Raw genomic sequence first — 20,669 nt, 5'->3', positions numbered from 1 at the left:
CTTTAAGAAGTTGATCTTTTCACGATGTTTGTTTTTTGCAAGTTGTTGACATTCATCCAGACTGTGATCTTGCAAACAGAATAAACAATTGATGCCGATGTTGCTCTCCCTGTGTTTACCTTCTTGTGTGTCCCTGCGTTGCACTTTGCTAACAGCACAGACGTTTGTAGCAAAGTTACCTTGCTTCGACCTAGGCTTGGCTGTATACACATCCCTTTTAACCTGCCTCGCTCTTTCAATAGATTGAATATCACCAAAAATAGGATCAGACAAGATTTTTACTTCATATTCCACAAAGTGTACAACGTCTTTAAAGTTAGGTTTGCGGAGTTGTCGCTCCCGAATACCGCAAGCAGAACTTCTAAATTTTTCCCTCAACTTAAAAGGAAGTTTTGAAACAATAGTTTTGAGGTTAGCCGGCAAGTCCAGCTCTTTCATGTCCTCCAAATCTGACATTGCATTATAGCATCCACGTAGAAATAATGCATAGTCCTGTAGAAACAAAACCCCTTCAGGCTTCACCACAGGCCAGTTGAGAACCTTTTCCATATATGCTGCTGTAATCTTTGTTTCATTGCCGAAGTGTTCCCGTAGGAGAGCTTTTGCTGTTTCAAAACCTCTCTCCGCACTCATATGTAAACAGCTTTGCACAAGGTCGTGAGGACGCCCCCTGGTGTACCTTTCCAAAAAATACATGCAATCCCCTTTAGATGCAGCTTTCTCCTCCACACAATGCTTAAAAGCTTGCATGAACATTTTGAACTTCAATGGGTCACCTTCGAAAACAGGTAGTTGTCTAGGTGACAGTTGGCTTGCTTTGTGTTGTTGTAAGAGCAGCTCGGATATTTCATTTTGCCTTTGCAGAATCTGTTGTGTAGAATTGTCATCAACTGCATGTGCAACATTAGCAGTAGATAAACCTTTATTACTCATCAATCTTGTAGATTTTTCAAACTTCGCCTCAGAAACGTTAGGGCTTTCTTTTGATTTTTGCTTCTCAATGTACGACTCCATACCATCCTGATCTGAAAAAGTTTGCAGTACTGCCAATTCTGCATCTGAGGCTTCAATCTCAGCATCCATTTCCACCTGTTCCAGTTTTTTCCTTATTGATTCCACCTCCCTTTCCAATTCATGTTTCTTTTTTAACGCTGCTGCACGTGCTATGAGTGCAGCTTTCCTGGCTTTTGCTTGCGCGTGTACAACTTCCAATGCAGCTTTGCTTGATCGACTTGATCTTTCACTGGTACGGCTTTTAGTGCATGATGATGTACCAACATTTGATACACTATCCGTTGGCTTTATATCATCCTCAAGGGCAACGGTTTCAGTAGTACCATTGTTTGCACTCTTAAAACGATTTTCTACGCAATGGCAAAATTCGTTCACACTTAACAGCTTTGCTTTGAACCAGGTTTCATGCCTTTCCTTTTCATCTACGGGTAGCAACTCAAGCAGTTGGTTATGTGCAACTTTTGCGTCTTTAATCAAGGCTTGATATTTGCTGAAGCTACCTTTTATTTCAGCTTCATAACCAGACTGACACATTAACCCTTGAACAGTTTGTTTTATATTGGCAGCTTTACTTAACTTGGATTTCCTTAGTGTCTCTAAGCCACCTAGTTTGGAAAGCAGTACTTTTTGTGTCAATTTTACAGACCTTTTTTTCACAGAGGCTTCATCCTTATTAACCTTTTGTAAGTCAGCTGACACATTTGTTACCTCACTACCTTGATGATCTTCATCCATTTTACCTTGTTTTCCAGTCAACCACCCAGAAACAGCAATATTTCACAATATCATGAAAACGAGCATCAGAATAAAAAACAAACCATTAACACTTTCATTTTCTTGCAAACCCAAATGTCTCTTATTTCAAGTCCTCGTTGGAAAATGTCAATGTCGATAAACCAAATGTCCATCCATTGTGTTCTCGTTAGTCCTGCCGTTTACACTTTAATAACTGCAGGCAGCTCTGCTTCATTCCTTCTTACTCGTGTGTGTTAACTGCTCATACCTCGCGGCTCGTTCCAGGTCCAACCAACTTTTCTTCTCTTGGTGACGTAGTGTCCAATCCTCACTGACCAATGTGAGAACGCTCACCAACCTCTGTCGTGACCGAGTTCGGACTGCCTCACTATCCACTGTGAGGCTCCAGCGTAGTTTCACCGTCCTCCTCTACCAATCCCCGCTACCGGTCACCGTCCTCCGCCGCCGATCCCCGCTACCGGTCACCGATCTCCGCCCGTGGCTGCTCCACTGTCCAATGTGAGACGCGCTGCGCCCGTAGTATACGACTAACGCTATATCCAAAGCACGCGACAGCGTTTCCATTCAGCCGATCGCCGTCGAAGACAAGGTGCTCAAACAGCACAAGGATCGTGCCGTCTAAACTTGATCGGTCTTTTTCTCATACTGAGCCAAGCTTTTGACTAATTGTTGGCGCACATTTAAGTTGTTTTGTACTCGTGTTTTCCGGCGAATTGTTTGTGTCTTAAAATAAAAATAACTTACTTTCAAAAACTTCTGAACTTAACATCGGATATGTCAATCCATTTATTTATAACAAAAATAACAAACAATTCGGTTCCCAATCCGCCGTGCCTCACGGTCAAAAGTTATCTGCCTCGCTGTGCGCCACACCTGCACTAATTAGCCCTGGCGTTAAATAGGCTGGTGGCAAAAACAGCGCCATCCCATTGCCGTATTCAGAATGGCTCCAACACTAAGTTTTGGTGCATTCATGACTATTAAGGCGTTTGCAGGCCGAGAGAAGGCTTAGAAACGCACAGAACACAAAAATGCATTGGTTAACTGTGTTTTCCTAAATCTAGCACCTCAGGAAAGTACATTTATCCTTCTCATGACAGTATCATGGTTTGTGAATAGTTTTCCAACCTTTTTTGTTCAAACTAAGTTTTGGTGCATTCATGACTATTAAGGCGTTTTCAGGCCGAGAGAAAGCTGAAAACGCACAGAACACAAGAATGCATTGGTTAACAGTGTTTTCCTAAAACTAGCACCTCGGGAAAGTACATTTATCTGTTTTATGATGGTATCATGGTTTGTGAATAGTTTTCCAACCTTTTTTGTTCAAACTAAGATTTGGTGCTTTTTTGACTCTTAAGGCGTTTGCAGGCCGAGAGAAAGCTGAAAACGCACAGAACACAAGAATGCATTGGTTAACAGTGTTTTCCTAAAACTAGCACCTCGGGAAAGTACATTTATCCTTCTCATGACGGTATCATGGTTTGTGAATAGTTTTCCAACCTTTTTTGTTCAAACTAAGTTTTGGTGCATTCATGACTATTAAGGCGTTTGCAGGCCGAGAGAAAGCTGAAAACGCACAGAACACAAGAATGCATTGGTTAACAGTGTTTTCCTAAATCTAGCACCTCAGGAAAGTACATTTATCCTTCTCATGACGGTATCATGGTTTGTGAATAGTTTTCCAACCTTTTTTGTTCAAACTAAGTTTTGGTGCATTCATGACTATTAAGGCGTTTGCAGGCCGAGAGAAAGCTGAAAACGCACAGAACACAAGAATGCATTGGTTAACAGTGTTTTCCTAAAACTAGCACCTCGGGAAAGTACATTTATCCTTTTCATGATGGTATCATGGTTTGTGAATAGTTTTCCAACCTTTTTTGTTCAAACTAAGTTTTGGTGCATTCATGACTATTAAGGCGTTTGCAGGCCGAGAGAAAGCTGAAAACGCACAGAACACAAGAATGCATTGGTTAACAATGTTCTCCTCAAACTAGCACCTCAAGAAAGAACATTTATCTGTTTTATAATGGTATCATGATTTTTGAATAGTTTTCCAACCTTTTTTGTTCAAACTAAGTTTTGGTGCATTCATGACTATTAAGGCGTTTGCACGCCGAGAGAAAGCTGAAAAACGCAAAGAACACAAGAATACATTGGTTAACAGTGTTTTCCTAAAACTAGCACCTCGGGAAAGTACATTTATCTGTTTTATGATGGTATCATGGTTTGTGAATAGTTTTCCAACCTTTTTTGTTCAAACTAAGTTTTGGTGCATTCATGACTATTAAGGCGTTGGCAGGCCGAGAGAAAGCTGAAAACGCACAGAACACAAGAATGCATTGGTTAACAGTGTTTTCCTAAAACTAGCACCTCGGGAAAGTACATTTATCTTTTTTATGATGGTATCATTATTTGTGAATAGTTTTCTAACCTGTTTTGTTCAAACTAAGTTTTGATGCTTTCTTCACTATTAAGGCGTTTGCAGGCAGAGAGAAGGCTGAAAAACGCACAGAACACAAGAATGCATTGGTTAACAGTGTTTTCCTAAATCTAGCACCTCAGGAAAGCACATTTATCCTTTTCATGATGGTATCATGGTTTGTGAATAGTTTTCCAACCTTTTTTGTTCAAACTAAGTTTTGGTGCATTCATGACTATTAAGGCGTTTGCAGGCCGAGAGAAAGGTAAAAACGCACAGAACACAAGAATGCATTGGTTAACAGTGTTTTCCTAAATCTAGCACCTTAGGAAAGTACATTTATCTGTTTTATGATGGTATCATTATGTGTGAATAGTTTTCTAACCTCTTTTGTTCAAAGTAAGTTTTGGTGCTTTCTTGACTATTAAGGCGTTTTCAGGCCGAGAGAAGGCTTAGAAACGCACAGAACACAAGAATGCATTGGTTAACAATGTTTTCCTAAAACTAGCACCTCAGGAAAGAACATTTATCTGTTTTATGATGGTATCATGGTTTGTGAATAGTTTTCCAACCTTTTTTGTTCAAACTAAGATTTGGTGCTTTTTTGACTCTTAAGGCGTTTGCAGGCAGAGAGAAGGCTGAAAAACGCACAGAACACAAGAATGCATTGGTTAACAGTGTTTTCCTAAATCTAGCACCTTAGGAAAGTACATTTATCCTTTTCATGATGGTATCATGGTTTGTGAATAGTTTTCCAACCTTTTTTGTTCAAACTAAGTTTTGTTGCTTTCTTCACTATTAAGGCGTTTGCAGGCCGAGAGAAGGCTTAAAAACGCACAGAACACAAGAATGCATTGGTTAACAATGTTTTCCTAAAACTAGCACCTCAGGAAAGAACATTTATCTGTTTTATGATGGTATCATGGTTTGTGAATAGTTTTCCAACCTTTTTTGTTCAAACTAAGATTTGGTGCTTTTTTGACTCTTAAGGCGTTTGCAGGCAGAGAGAAGGCTGAAAAACGCACAGAACACAAGAATGCATTGGTTAACAGTGTTTTCCTAAATCTAGCACCATAGGAAAGTACATTTATCCTTTTCATGATGGTATCATGGTTTGTGAATAGTTTTCCAACCTTTTTTGTTCAAACTAAGTTTTGTTGCTTTCTTCACTATTAAGGCGTTTGCAGGCCGAGAGAAGGCTTAAAAACGCACAGAACACAAGAATGCATTGGTTAACAGTGTTCTCCTCAAACTAGCACCTCAGGAAAGCACATTTTTCTGTTTTATGATGGTATCATGATTTGTGAATAGTTTTCCAACCTCTTTTTGTTTAAACTACGTTTTGGTGCTTTCTTCACTATTAGGGTGGAGGAATCTGCTTTCACTTCAACAACAGCTGGTGCATCGACGTAACGGTGATCCTAAAACACTGTTCTCCTGATCTGGAAACTTTCTTCATCAACTGCAAACCCTTTTATTCCCCCTGTGAGTTCGCTTCATTCATCCTGGTCGGTGTTTACATGCCGCCGGCGGGCAAAGTGCACGAGGCACAGCGAACACTCGCCGAACAGATACGACGTGGACCAACCCGGACTCTTTAGTTAGTTAGTAGTTGTCCTCGGGGACTTTTATAAAGGAAATCTCACACACAAACTCCTTAAGTACAGACAGTTTATTAAATGCCCCACCAGAAAGGAGAACACGCTGGATCACTGTTACACCACAGTCAGCAGGGCTTATCACGCCGTCCCTCGTGCTGCACTGGGACACTCTGACCACGTCATGGTCCATCTGATTCCTGCATACAGGCAGAAACTAAAGCTCTGCCAACCTGTGGTGAGGGAATTCAAGAAGTTGACCAGTGGGGCGCTGGAGGATCTTCGGGCGTGCTTTGACTGCACAGACTGGGATGTTTTCAGGACTGCTACTGGCAGTCTGGATGAGTTCAGAGGCTGTAACTTCCTACATCGGCTTCTGTGAGGACAGCTGTATACCATCATGCACCAGGGTGAGTTACAACAACGACAAACCCTGGTTCACAGCGGAACTCAGAACACTACGCCTGCAGAAGGATCAGGCATTTACGAGTGGGGACAAAGATCAGTACACAGAGTCAAAATACAAGTTTAGCAAGGCGGTGAGAGATGCTAAACAACTGTACTCTGAGAAACTCCAACAACAGTTCTCAGCAAGTGACTCTGCTTCGGTTTGGAGAGGCCTCAACACCTCCCTGGAGACATGCCACGTACCAGCCTACTTCAAGGCCTCCACCATCATCCCTGTTCCCAAGAAGCCCAGGATCACAGGACTCAATGACTACAGGCCTGTCGCCCTGACCTCTGTAGTCATGAAGTCTTTTGAACGGCTAGTCCTGACCCACCTGAAGTCCCTCACCGAACACCCTGCAGTTCGCCTACAGAGCCAACAGGCACTGCATGAAAAGTGAGATTTTCGTCCCCGTAAATGCCCGGAAATCTCCCTAATTTCCGACAATTTGCAACCCGCGCACGTCGCGTTTGTCTGTGCCACAAATTGTTGGAAATGAACCATGATGTATGTGGAGAGCTGGCGGAGGTGCGAATGGCCCTAATTAGCATATGAATGCAGCGAAACCGCGGGTGGCCGAGCGGAGCGGGCTTGAATATCCTTACTCCTTATTACATTACATTACATTACATTACATTACAGGTCATTTAGCAGACGCTTTTATCCAAAGCGACTTACATTACACTTTAAACCCATGGCTTTTTCACATTTTTGCCCGGGGAGCAATTAGGGGTTAGGTATCTTGCTCAGGGACACTTCGACATGGAACATGGGGCAGCCTGGACTCGAACCAACAACCTTGTGCTTCCCAGCACACCAGCACACCTTCTCTAACCCCTGTGCCACGACGACCCGGCGCCCGTCATCGTGGCGCAGGGGTATTGGCGCAGGGGTATTGGATGAAACCACAAAATAAAATCACTCGTGATTGGCAACAAAACCACACCTGGGCAGACCAGGCTTGAGTTTGCTTGTTCATGATTGGATGAAACCACAACTTTCAGTCACTCGTGATTGGTTGGCAGATCTGTCGCTATTGGTCACCCACCTCATTTTATTTATATATATATTTATATATTCATATTATGCTGTATATTAATTTCATTGTTATCCTATGTAGGCTACTACACTATTATTAGGATACCGACCAGGACATCAATGAATTTATAGAGAAAATGAACATTTGCCACATTTTTATGCAAAGAAAGAGCTTTATTAACAACACACAAACAACAACTACATACAAAGTGAGGATCTGCCCACACTTGGGTAACGGCGGTTTAAAAACTACAGCTCAGTAAACTGTCCGTTTGCCTCCTCGGGGTTGTACACCGTCACTGGCGCCGTGTTTTCCGAGGCAGGTCTGTTGTGCAGGCGCCTCGTGTGCGGGGCTCTGTATTTCTGAGTCGCCTCTAACCGGGACTGACTCAGAAATGGCGGCGACCGTACAATCCACCCCGAGACCCCGCCAACAACGCCATCCTCTCCGTCTGACGTGAGCTCTACGGTGGCGGATTTCCAGAGTTCCACCTCGTCATTAGCCAGCACACTTTGTCTCGATTCCAGCAGCTGTAAAAACAACAATGTATCAGTACTGTGCGATGCGTACGGACACAACACATCTATCAATGCACCTGAAAAAAAGTCAGCAAATAAACTCTTTCTTCTACCCTTCGCTCGACTCCGCGCTGAATCCTTCGCAGCTTCCGCCCGCAATGAGTGTTCCGGCTGAACCTAAAGCTCCTGCGTACCGTCTCAAAATACGTCTCACAGGCGGCTGGAAAACAATTAAATGACTGTGGTATGAATAAAAAAAACCAAACGCAAGTCACAGTAACATTTAACAAGGAAGGAGAAACAGTAAACAGTGTCACTTACACACAATGACGTCGTCTAAATCTGGACTTTTCCCGGAGCAAATACGAGGTCACCGCCTCATTATGAGGCGAGATTAGTCTGTGAAAACAAAATGTACAGTTATGATCGGTATCCATCCTATGGTATCTATACGTGTATATTTCCTTATACCGCAGAATGAAAGCATATTCTTTAAATCTTACCCTTGCTCCGGTTCGTAGCGCCTGTAAATCATCTCGGAGTTGTGAAGACGGCGCACCGCTTCCTGTAAACGACACGGCAAAGAAAATACACTTTAATAAAGCTGTTTCTGCTCACTTGTAAGGCTACTAGGCTACTCTTAGCTTTCGTTTTAGGCTACGCTACTTTTAGCTTAGCTTGCAGTCATCGAACGTATTCTTACCGCTATCGTGGGATTGTGCGCCCGTCTCCTCTTCTTTGAGTCAGTTCCTCCAGAGCCGCCGACTTCTCCTCCATGGACAGAAACCTGGAGAGTCCCGAACGCTCCAGTGGAGCGAACCGCTCGTTGATATCGGCAGTTTGTTGTTGGAGTTGACGAGACAATCCACTGAGAGCATTCAGCAGTTTCTTCTCGTCTGTCTGTGGACTGGCCGAAAGTTGCTGACCGCGGAGAGGAGTTGAAGGCGAGACGTCGTCCAGCCATTATTCACGAACCAGCAAAAACAAAACAAAGAAACTGGAGATACAGTTCTTCTGAATATAGTAACACACACGTGTCTGTTTGTATGCTCGTCTTGCAAGTACTGCTGTATCAGTCATGCCTATGACCTCACACGTGATTGGACGAGGAGTCTAAGGGTCCTCCAATCACATATGAGGTTATTGTTATACGGAAGGACCAGTATTTTAGGAAGACAAATGGTTGGGACTTTGAAACAGCTGATATGCTTTATGTAAAGCAGTGTTTTGGTGTCAGCAGAACGACTTTCCCTAGAAAACTGTACAGTGGTGCCTCTTTCTCCATTCCACCAGACAATCTTGGATGAGTCTGACATACATGCAATGTTGACAATGTATCATCAGATGTACCCTTGTGTCACTGAGGTGGAATGTTTTGCCATGACATGTAACCGGGTAACATATATGAATGTAACTTACTCAATCGACAGATGCAGAGCAGAAAGGTCAGCATGTGTTCATGCTAAGTGGTGTGGAAACACTAACAGTTTTGAGGAACCCGTCCTTGACCCTCTAGCAGAACTACGACCAGCCATTATAAAGCAGTTTATAGTTGTTAATGTTGTGTCAAAGGGTACGGCATTTAAACATGTTCGTGCACACGTTTCCTGGCTTCATCCCCACCCGGACAGACATTTTTATGGAAAGCCAATAGAAGTTTGGGGCTTGCAGGGAACAGACACGTCATACCCAGCATCATTTCTGCCAGTTGAGCGCATTGCTAGAAGATGTGTGGTTAATACATCCTCTGTGCATTTAAGTAAGACCAAAGAAAAGGTCACTGTAGTCCTGCCACTATGCACTGTAGTTGATCTCTAGGAGACTGTGATCTCTGCAGACCCCTCATGCTGATTCAAATGTTGTTTGCATGGAATGCTCATTTTACCTTGATTAAAACAATTTTTTTAAAGAAGTTATTTTGTGTATCTTTTTTACATAACATTTGCCATTGCTAATGGCGTACACAGTAATTTGACAAATGGTCAAAATGGGATACGAGAAAACACTAGACCGGATAATGACCCGATTTTATTGGGGGACGTGCGCCGCCAGTGCGCGTCCTGCCCGGAGTGTCAGTTAGTGAACGCTTCGGCCATTCCGAGGGCGACGTTGCGTCCTCTGCCGTTGGTGGAGGTTCCTTTCGAGCGGATCGGTAGGGACCTCATCGGGCCGTTTCACCGTAGCGCGCGCGGATATCGCTTTGTGTTAGTTCTCGTGGATTACGCAACGCGTTATCCGGAGGCAGTGCCGTTGCGCAATATCTCTGCAAAGAGCCTCGCTGTTACGTCCCCTGTTCTGTGTATAGGTATGTGTTCTGTTTCGTGTGCGTGTGTGTGTGTCCGGTCATACAGGTGGTCCTGATCATCCATGATCTCCGTTCATCTTGGCTCCACCCACTCTCGTTACCCGGTTCAGCTGTTTCCACTCATCTCCAATCCCATCATGCCCTTCTGTTTGTTTCACCCGGGTGGGTGTCACTGGTTGTGTGTATGAGAGTGCTGGTGTATGGTGGGGTAGTTATTAGTTCTGGTGATTTTCTGTACTGTGTATTCAATTAATTGTTTTTTTCTTTTGTTCTTTTTCTTACAGGGGGATGAGGAGTAGTTTAGCCCTGCTCCGGAGTTTACATACCTGCACGTAGGGTTACTCTCCTGTCTAACAACACTAGCTACACCTGGCTGGGCCACCTACTGTAAGTTTGGTTAGGGTGCCTTGTTAGTGTGCCAGTTAGTGGTTTTCGTTGGGAGATAGGGAAGGGGGTGGGAGGCATTTTGTTCTTTTCTTTGCTTTGGTACCGCCAGCCCTCCTCATTTCCCCTGTTAACAGCGCTTAAATAAAAGCCTGCTTACCCCAACTTCAGGTGATGTTTGTTTTCTTGCACCTACGACGCCATACCCGTTTACTGGTCACAGGACGTCCTCGGGAAGTGGCGTGAATCCCACTCCCCTCCTGGGGAGTCAGAACGTAACAGTCGCGCAGGCTCTGTTTCAGGTCATCTTCCGAGATGGAATCCCTAAGGAGATTCTGACTGACCAGGGCACCTCGTTCATGTCGCGCACACTGAGAGAACTTTACGGGTTACTGGGCATTATGTGCATTCGTACGAGGGTGTATCACCCACAGGCGGATGGGCTGGTGGAACGCATGAATAAGACTCTGAAGTCTATGATCCGTAAATTTATTACTGACGAACGTAATTGGGACCACTGGCTTGACCCTCCTAAACTCCTAGCCAAGCGGCAAGGGCCCTTCGAGGTCACACGGCAGGTGGGGGACGTCGACTACAAGGTGGTGCGGTCTGACAGGGGCGGCAGGGTGAATGACGTGTCACGGTTCGATGCCTACCCAATGCCCCGGGTCGACGAGCTGGTGGGCGTGGTTTGGCTCGGCTGCAGAGGGGACGGAGAAGGGAGTGGCTCAGGGAACGGTGGAGGCAATTGGCCTCAGCTCAGCTGATTGCACACTAACTGTTTATATTGTGGTTTTAAAATGCAGTAGCGGAGAGTGGGCGAGAGAGCGAGACGCCGGGAGAGCTCGCATATTCTGCATAAAGAAAAGCACCAATGAAAATGATTTTCAGTTGGATCGCAGGAATATAAATCGATTAATCGATTCAGTGAATGAATTGTTACACCCCTATTGGTCAACCAATAAAAAAAGGCAGAAAAAACTCCGACCCCTGATACTAAAAGTATGATAAAATAGTATTTATTTCACAAATACAAGTAAAGGAAGAAAAAGAAAAACGTATACTGATATTTGTCATACACGTAAAGGGAAACAAATATAATGTACATGAGAATGGATGCCTGAGTGTAATTTGAGCTTTGAGAACTAAAAACAAAAGGCTCCAACTTTCATCACATACTGCAGAGGAACATAGACAAACCGAGAATACCACAAAATTTTCCACAAAAACCTAAAACACAACTACTATGAAACATAAAGATAGGAATTCATGATAACACTCCATGGAGACAAGAAACAAATCACTTTGAGCCATGAATACAGGGAAATCCCCGAACGCTGCACATTGCCCACACGATTCAGTCTGATGGAGGGGTTATATCCCATGTGACTAAAAAATGTATCATTAGAAATAACATTTTTAAAATGTCTTTCTCACTTTTATTTTATTGTTCCGATTTGAAAGATACAAACTTTGTTACCGGTGAAACCCAGCAATTATGAAAAATTGCCACCATTATTTTGCATTTAAGTTCAATTGTGTGACTAGTTAAAATGCTCAGTGTGTTACAAAGCCATAGTAAAGAATGGGAAAAAAAATTCAATATACAAGTTATTTGGACTGACTTGCATTTAAAGAAATTATTGGTGAATATACGAGGTAATATAGTGATTAAAAAACCCCAACATCCATTACTGGCTAAGCCATTAACAATTTTATAATGCAGCGAATTGCACGAATAATTTGACTCTTATTATCTTACAAATTTGCCTCCAATTCAAACAAAGTTTAAGATCTCTGAATGTCTCCAGGATCACTGTGGGGGGGTTAAAGTGAAAGTTGGGACAAGACGTAATTAGTATTGTACTAATTTAACACTTTGCCTGTACACTTATAGTACAGTAACACATATTTTGATCATGAACTGAATTGTGTTGTCAGTTCTTCTGTTTAGATTTCTTGTACAAAAATATTTTAACGTAATTTTTCAATTAAATAAAAAACATCATTTGTCTAATGGGTTACACAATTGGAATTTATAATTATATTATAATTATTATTTTATAATAGAATCCAATTGTGAAACCCATCCCAAATTATGTTTTTGATCTGCAAAATTACAATCAACAGCTAATTTGTCTAATAACACAATGTCTGTGAACCCATGCCTTAATCATACTTCTTTTAACATATATTATGATGACATACATGAAAGGATTTTTTAAAGCCTGGAACCATGCATAATATGTGGAGCTAGCTTTTGAGAACACACAGTTCAAACTGGAAAAGGTTTCATGCACCTTGTATTCTTTTAATCAATGAATTAATCAGTCAATCAAATAGTTAATAACAAGATTTAATTGACTAACAAAATATTGACGTATTATGGAAAACATAGCAACACAACATGAAAAGTACTTACTTATATTTAAGTATATTTAGTTATTTTAGATACTTTTTAATTTAAATTTTTTTCAGCAAATTTGCAGAAATGCAACACCACCAGACTGATGACACAGAGAAAATCTTATTTGTCAATGCGAGTAGTAGAACCCCTCACATCAGCTGCAGACAGGACACTTGGTTAACAAAACTAAACCACATATACTCTTCAACAAAGGTATTTCAGGCCTTTCTTGCAGTGAGGACTAGACGCCAGAGAGCATTAAGTTTTCTCCAGCTGTTCCGATGCGACACACAAGAGAAGTGAACTGAGAGAAAAGGCCGGGAGCAGTGACTGTGAAAGCCCACTCACCCTCAAAGCTAAGTCAAAGCTAGCGGTGCAGCTAGAAACACCCATGAGGTCAGTGACACGCTGACCATATTTCCCATGGATCAATTTATATTGGTAACAATAGTTTGATGAAGCTATAGTCATACTGTGGACACAAACATGCCTATAAATGACCATTGCAACTATGTGCAAACCACAAAGGTAAAGGCTGTGACATCAGTGTGGGTTTTGGTTCCAAAGACACCCGTCAGCACCCTACAGGCAGGAAAATGGCTCTGTAAAAAGTTGTGTGTATGTGTGTGTAAACTTTATTTAATAATACTGAAATTATTGGATGACACAGACCAAGAAATAAGCTAGTAGGGGTTGTTTGGATTTTAGACAGGTGTGCTGAATATCTAAAGTTTAGTATACTCTTTTACTACTGCTAATTTAGTATCTATGTGAGTTATAATGCTGATGGTTTGTGAAAGGCCCGTATCTCTCCTTCCCTCCATGTGGGTCTTTCACAGACATTCAGTAGTAGTGGATGGATACAAAGAGGTATGGCAAAAGACAGAACTGTACTAAAGATGTCAGTCAGACAAAACATGTATATTATGCAACATATAATCACTTGTTGTAATGAAATAATGACCCACACTGGACCATATGCTCCATGTCCAGCCCCTCAGGTCATCAGCTGAGACCATTAATGCCCATAGTTGCTGCTTTGGCATCAGATGCACACACACTCATACAGAGAGACTGGCGGTTATGCTTCCTTCACAGAATTGAGTCAGTCAGTCTGTGTAATAACGGACATTAATCCACTGCTCCACTCATAACATTACATGAATCTAGAAGAATAAAGTGTGTGAATTTCTTGGTGGGAGAGAAGAAGAAAGAAAACAAAACCTTCCCCTCTCCATAAACCTCTGCACTTCCTGTTCTTACATGTTCATTAAAAGTTCAAGAAATGTTGCTCCTCTCAAAAATAGGGGGAGGAGTCGGTCGGCCTTAAGCAGCGTTGTTTGTTACTAAACTCAGTCAGTCAGGTTTTTTATTTGGTGAAATTATACTTCTGCACACCGTTGCCTGCATGGGTTTATCCCTGCCTTGAATCGTGGCAGATGCATTCTGGTTAATGTTGTTGAATAGGGACGGTCAGCTTGCTACAGCCCTAGAACGGGCTGAAAAGGACGCTTGAAATCTACCCGAGGAGAGGAGCAGATGAGAGATATGGGGAGAGGGGAAGGTAGAGGTGAGGAGAGAGAACATAAAATAAGTTAATGTGATACTTATAATAAGTGTGTGTGAGGCGTTTAACCACACTGTTGACTGTCTCAAACTGCAGATGCAGCCCACTTCGACCGATCGTGGGCCAGACCATAACGGTCGAGGGAGGGCAGGAGCGCTGACAATCCGAACGGCGGAGGCTAGTCGCCATGCATAGGTCTAAAACTATATGTTGTAAAAGCTTAACTAAGAACATATGTGCGGCCATCGGTGAGAACTCAATATATTCACAACCTGTGGGCAACAAGACAAATTCAATGTGACGCACAACGGGAAGAAAAAAGATGATTATCTCACGTTAGATTGGCATGGACTTCATCTTGACCATAGAGGTGAGTTCCTGTTTGGTTATATGATCATGCCGCCTCTGTCTCACCCTGTAAAAAATGTAAAAAATATTTGAAATGCCATGCTTTGGGAAAAAAAGAACTCAGAGAGGCCACACGGATGTGGGATGTTTGTGTCTGTTTGTCTGTCTTACCACACGACAAAGATAAGGGAAAGGACGATGGTGAGGATGACCACAGAGAGCATAACCAGTAGAATCACGAAACCCAAATTACCTTCATCCTCAGGATGTACAGAATCTGAATGGGAAGACAAAACCATGGAGGGTCAACACAACAAGTGGAGGATACAGAGAGAGAGAGAGAGAGAGACATACACAATATAAAGTAATTAAGAAATAAAATGGAATAAGACACAGTTCAGATTGCAGATTGCTGTTTTGTGTTGTGAATAGACATTTCTAGGATTATTTTTTTCATCTCTGTCTCTATGTGTTCTTGGATTTTATTACTCCCGGCCAGAAGTTCATTTTATATTTACTATTACAGCTTTCAGACAAACATGCACTTCAGAGATCATCGAGAGAGTGAAAAAACAACTCTAGTGCCGATGTTGTTGAAAAAGTGAAACGAAACAACAACAAAAAGGAAAAAAAGCACGGACACAGTGAATGACGCACACACACCATAATCCATTGGTTTTAGAAATGGCTCATATGAAAGCCAAATCCCTTCCAAATTTGCTTCACTGAAAAAAGATTGATCATTTAATGAACACAGAAAGGTCAGATTCTGGCAAGACAAAAGTTTTGTCGCCTACAGAGAGTGATGTGAAATATGAACAAATAATTTACTTACTAAACACAAAAATATGTTATGAGATCAATATTTAATATCTTCTATGACTTCCATGAGCTTGAAGGACTGCATCCATGCGATTCGACAAAGATTCATACAATTTATTGATGATCAGGAATAGCAGTCTTGCCTCCCAGAGTTCATCAAGATTCTTTGGTTTTGTCTTCCAGGCTTCCGCTTTCATTCTACCCCAGACATGCTCAATGATGTTGAGTTTTGTTTGGAACCAAAACATTATTTCAAAAGCTGTTGGGACTGAAATTAGCCATTTCTTGATTACAAATATATTTGAGGGGCACTTAAGGTCAACTTGTACCCAAGCGACAGGACTTTTGTCACGGACTAATACTGAATACTGTACAGCTGGTATGGAGCCAAATCCAGGTCAAAAGTTTTGTTCATTTGAAAAACAAATGTGAACCTGGAAGTTTAGGTTTTGCTCTTGCATGTATTCAAAATAAAAAATAAGTACACAAATTTTATATTTTCAGATTCAAAAGTTATATTTTCACTTTTAGATCTTTCTTTTCACGTTCGGATTAATTTTTTTTCACATTCAGACTTTTGACCCTGATGTGGCGTAGGGGGCGGGGCATCAACTGGGAGGGACGTGTAATCATGAGTGACAGGTTCCTCAACCGCATTGCCTTCAGGGGACCTAGGCACGCGACACTTCAACACACTTTCTTTTCACTATATTTAAGATTGGATGTAAAACCATTGACGCCAGAGACAAAGTTTGTTTAGCCAGCTGTTTTGGATCCTACTTGCCATGAATCGCAGAATAAGACCAATCAACTATCTCAGAATGAAGCATTCTGAATGAAGCAACACATGAATCTCTGAAGTTTCCCACTTAAGCCTAGTTTATGCTTTTGCGTTTTCAGAGAGACGCAAGGACACACAGACGGAAGCGTCCCTTGCGTGCCTTTTCACCGCTCCTTGCGTGCGTCGACCCATTTTTCTAGACTAGCGTCAAAAGCTACGCAAACCTCCTGCAGCCCGCAAGGCTGTGATTGGTCTGCTAACTACCGTATTTTCCGCACTATAAGGCGCACTTAAAAGCCTTAAATTTTCTTTATATATGGATCAATTGGTTGATCCACACTGGTTGTACACGGCGCTCAAGGCACTCTGTCAAAATGTTTCAGTATGAAAAACCAATAATATGTTTCAGTACGACTGGTAAACTACAAAGCCGCACCGCTTGCAGCATTACGGCTACCGTAGTCAGTAACCACCGATACTGTGCTTACTAACAGTTAGGGTGACCAGACGTCCTCTTTTCCCCGGACATGTCCTCTTTTTGAGACCCAAAAATGTGTCCGGCAGGGATTCCAAAAACGTCCGTGATTTTGCTTCGTTGGATATTTGTGTTTCTCTGGGTCTTTCACAAACTAGTTATTCCGCCCTTAAGTGTTGGAAACGGTGTCTCCCTTACGTTTCACCTTCTTGCGCGAGCTTTGACTGTAGAGAGAACAGTAATTGGTCGACTGATCTCAATGTTGCCAGGTGCACGATAATTATCCTCCAAATATCACCATTTCCAAGGTAAAACCAAGTAAAACGCTTGACTGCAGTATTTTATGCGTTTTATAATCCGGTGCGCCCTATGTATGAAATTTTTTCTAAAATAGGTCATTCATTGAAGGTGCGCCTTTTAATCTGGTGCGTTGTATAGTGCGGAAAATACGGTACATCCTTTCCAGTTTCCAGCACAATACCGCCATTATTAAAACGAAGATTTTTTGCGAGAGAATTAATCAGATTGAAGAGCTTTTGTCGGAAGAAATCCGTACATGTGACGACTTCTACAACCCGTGATTGGCGGACTATAAGGACGCGTGGATGGCCTCCGATTCATGGAGGGAGATCTCCACAAACGTCGGTTTGCCGGTCAAGGGGTGCACAAAGTTGGGGAGGAAAATACGGGACAAATATGTCCGCAATAAAAAGCAGCAGTGGCGATGCACGGGGCAATAAAGTCTATGATAAATAAATAAACAAACCAACGACTTCCACACACAAAGACGTGACTCTCTAGGTCGTCTTCGACAAAAAACGTTACTCCAAGCCTTTTAGAACCATGAATTGAAACGAGTGCGTCGACACGACGAGCATGCGCCAGCCTTTATAAACCTTTACACAAACAACTGTGAACGCAGCGCAGCATCCATGCGATGGCGTCTGAGTTGGCAAAATATTCACCAGCTTCGGATCGGATTCAAGACCAAAACCTAAACTTTCAGGTTCGCATTTGTTTTTCAAATGAACAAAACTTTTGACCTGGATTTGGCTCCATTAGCTGGCACATGCTTACAAATGCACACTAATATAGTATATAAACATTGTATATGTCATTTAATTTTCACCCCTGTCCATGTGAGCTACTCTGCACTCACATTTTCATCCAGGGAGAGAACTTAATACCCCGCAGGTACAATTTAAGAGGAGCGACCTTTGATCAACTCAACTTGTGTTAATAATTCTACCTTAAAATTAGATGATGAATGTTTTGGTCTTTAATATTATGACACAGGTTTCAGCCTGTGCTTTTCCTTTCTGGAAGACTATGACAACAGCGGTAGTAAACACATTAGATGAGATAGCAGTGTAGTAGCAGTGGGACATTTACTTTGAGCATCAGCAAGAACAATTGCTTATAAATAAGAAAAAGGAAAGTCAGTAATTGTACCTCTGTTTAGTTACAACATAAATACACTATAGTATTGGTGTTACACTGGAATACAATCACTGATATATCATTTGAAATTCCAAAACGCAGCAGCCTGGGTTTGAATCTGACCCAAATACTCCCCTCTGCCCCTGCAGTCCTCAGCCGAGCTGCCAGATGAAGGCAGAAAAGCCCCCAAAATGACTTGATGTATATGAATAACCTGACTTACTGTGTGACTTTGGGGTTGATATTTCCGGTTTGGTACTGAAGGGGAACAAATTGTCTGCAAAGGTTTCCTCTGGCTGGAGCTCCTCTGGAGATTCAGTTGTGGAGTAGACTGCTAACACAACACACACACACACACACACACACACACACACACACACACACACACACACACTTTAAGTAATGTATTCTAGTTAGTAACAAGGAATGTGCAGATTATTTTTTAGATTCATCTTTTGCTTTATTATTTAATGAGATCTAAGCTTTTGGTTCATGAAACCTCAGAAAATAATTCATATGACCCCCAAGCAAGGTGACAGTTTTATTGAGTTTCATTGTGATGTTGGTCCATTATGATTTTAAAATGTCCTCACTCTGTGGAGCACTTTTCTCCATGTTTGAGGCTTTTTAATGTGCTGCAAAAACAAACAGAATCCGGACGTAGACCTGGACATTGTTTTCAAATATTCGCTGACCTTCCCAAGGCCTGACCAGAAGCAGGGGACTCCATTCACTCCACTTGCTGTCAGAGATCAAGTCGTCTCTGGCTTGGATCTGAACCTGGTGGAGGTGACCAGCGAGGGCGTCAGTTATGACAACGGGACTCTCCAAGGACAAAACCTGTTTGATGGCGAAAGAGAAGGGATTTCTTGTGGGTTAACATGAGATAACCTCTCCATCTGATACGGACAAGATCTTAATGTTTTTTTCTTCTTAAATGACTCAATTTAGCAATTTATTATCTAACCATCATATAACAAAATTTGATTGGCATAAACATTTGGATAAAAAATATCATTATGAAAATTCCACTTTTTTAGTGCTTCTACACGATAATTTGGCATGTCTACCGACCCCAAAACTCTGGAAAATTCTCAAAATCCCACAATTTGCTTTGGTTCTTGTACGTCAGAAAAGTCATGCTTGAGTGACTTCCTTATCATTCTCTCGTCAAAATGAAATGTGAATCCCCCCCCCCATCTCATCCCCCTGCTCCCTTACACTCAATAAAGATACTGTAGCGTCTTTGGTGTAGTGGCTCACTCACAACACAGAGGCGGAAGGCTGTGCGGGCAGGAATCCTCTTATTCTTTTTCAGGAACACAGTGAGAAGACACGCTATCTCTATAAGCTGTAATTACTTACTCTTCTACCTAATTCGTACCTAATTAGACCACAACACAGGAATGGGAACGCCTCCCCTGATCTCCCCCAATTACTGGCCAGTGCAGTAATTCCCCATGATTGCCCAGAGTGAAGGGGATGACGTGACATGCAAAACTAACACACACACATACACACACACTCCTGAACAGGGTTGCTACGATACGATATTTGCCAAAGCAATTCACTTGGTTTTGGAAACCTCGGATACACTTGGAATAACTAGCATGAAGCAAATGGAGCCCTCAAGATGCGCTGTGGTCGGCTGCACAGATTCGCACAGAGGGGAGAGGGGGGAGTTGGTTCATTAGCATTTAAAGGAATAGGCGCTCAAAACAGGTCACTATGTGGAGGGCTGTTTTTGACAGCGTAAAAAGGGTGCTGTTTTACATGATCATTTTGACCAAAGTATGTTACAGACATTTCATCAAGACCCCAAGAACCACATCAACTTGGGGTAAAATGGGCAGACGATATGCCCTTTAATATCTTTTAAATCTGCAGTAGCATAGAGGCATCATTCTTTTTTATAGCTACAGCCCCATATTAGATTTTTTCTTTGTAACCAACCACAAAAAAGTGAAAACATGTGTATGACGTTTAGCTTTAAACTTTAAATGTCTTTAAAACAACCTGTATACAGCGCATTTGTGTGTCGAGATGTTAAATCCAGACTGCACTGAAATGAAGCTTACTGACCTCTGACCAGTACATGGAGCCATTTGGCTTGTATCTGATGTGAAATATGAGAGGGAAAGCATCATCCAGCGGCCAGGAGACAGGGTAGTCCCATGAAACAATCAGTCTCTTCGGGTGGCCCTTTAGGGCCTCCACCATCAGAGACTGCGGAGGGTTCGGTTGCACTGCAAACAAGGACAGAGAGAGAAAAAGACATTTAGCTTGTGGGAAAGTGAACCCGTTTTTTATAGGGGTGTAACGATTCATTAACTGAATTGATTGATCGA

General features: G+C 42.2%; 2 protein-coding genes and 1 long non-coding RNA gene across 15 annotated transcripts in view; 1 reads left to right on the top strand and 2 right to left on the bottom strand.

Annotated features, from left to right (window-relative positions):
* Positions 1 to 7,426: 7,426 nt before the first annotated feature.
* LOC144388245 (uncharacterized) lies at positions 7,427 to 9,910 on the bottom strand. Its single transcript, XM_078088285.1, has 5 exons — positions 8,496 to 9,910; positions 8,296 to 8,357; positions 8,114 to 8,191; positions 7,906 to 8,012; positions 7,427 to 7,804 (listed from the first exon to the last, which is right to left on the bottom strand). Exons 1-4 carry the CDS (start codon positions 8,754 to 8,756, stop codon positions 8,003 to 8,005), a joined length of 411 nt encoding a protein of 136 aa, XP_077944411.1. The 5' UTR covers positions 8,757 to 9,910; the 3' UTR covers positions 7,427 to 7,804; positions 7,906 to 8,002.
* Positions 9,911 to 10,150: 240 nt separating this feature from the next.
* LOC144388246 (uncharacterized) lies at positions 10,151 to 11,840 on the top strand. The gene is made up of 2 exons (XR_013452559.1): positions 10,151 to 10,244; positions 10,382 to 11,840. It is a non-coding gene; the product is annotated as an uncharacterized LOC144388246 (long non-coding RNA).
* Positions 11,485 to 20,669, bottom strand: part of il11ra (interleukin 11 receptor subunit alpha) — a 53,847-nt gene continuing 44,662 nt past the window's right edge. For 6 of the 13 annotated variants that reach the window (XM_040197674.2, XM_040197675.2, XM_078088284.1 and 3 more), the window contains 6 exons: positions 20,404 to 20,567; positions 19,017 to 19,161; positions 18,545 to 18,655; positions 14,975 to 15,080; positions 14,791 to 14,870; positions 11,485 to 14,407 (listed from right to left, as the gene is read on the bottom strand). In XM_040197674.2, the coding sequence (XP_040053608.1) occupies positions 14,792 to 14,870; positions 14,975 to 15,080; positions 18,545 to 18,655; positions 19,017 to 19,161; positions 20,404 to 20,567 (605 nt within the window). In that variant the 3' untranslated portion in view covers positions 11,485 to 14,407; position 14,791. The remainder of the gene's footprint in view (positions 14,408 to 14,790; positions 14,871 to 14,974; positions 15,081 to 18,544; positions 18,656 to 19,016; positions 19,162 to 20,403; positions 20,568 to 20,669) is intronic. The other 7 variants (XM_040197677.2, XM_078088282.1, XM_078088279.1 and 4 more) reach the window with 3 other exon arrangements.

The sequence above is a fragment of the Gasterosteus aculeatus genome, chromosome 14 (genome assembly GCF_964276395.1).
Source record: "Gasterosteus aculeatus chromosome 14, fGasAcu3.hap1.1, whole genome shotgun sequence".
Lineage (NCBI taxonomy): Eukaryota > Metazoa > Chordata > Actinopteri > Perciformes > Gasterosteidae > Gasterosteus > Gasterosteus aculeatus.
The sequence above is the reverse complement of the archived record's forward strand: the minus strand, read 5'-3'. Positions and strand labels throughout refer to the sequence as shown.

Excerpts from the sequence above, each read along its gene's own strand:
- LOC144388245 (XM_078088285.1), bottom strand. The coding sequence starts at position 8,756 with ATGGCTGGACGACGTCTCGCCTTCAACTCCTCTCCGCGGTCAGCAACT. Across the intron at positions 8,358-8,495 it reads CGCACAATCCCACGATAGCG|GAAGCGGTGCGCCGTCTTCA; the intron begins GTAAGAATACGT and ends TGTCGTTTACAG. Across the intron at positions 8,192-8,295 it reads CGCTACGAACCGGAGCAAGG|ACTAATCTCGCCTCATAATG; the intron begins GTAAGATTTAAA and ends TTGTTTTCACAG.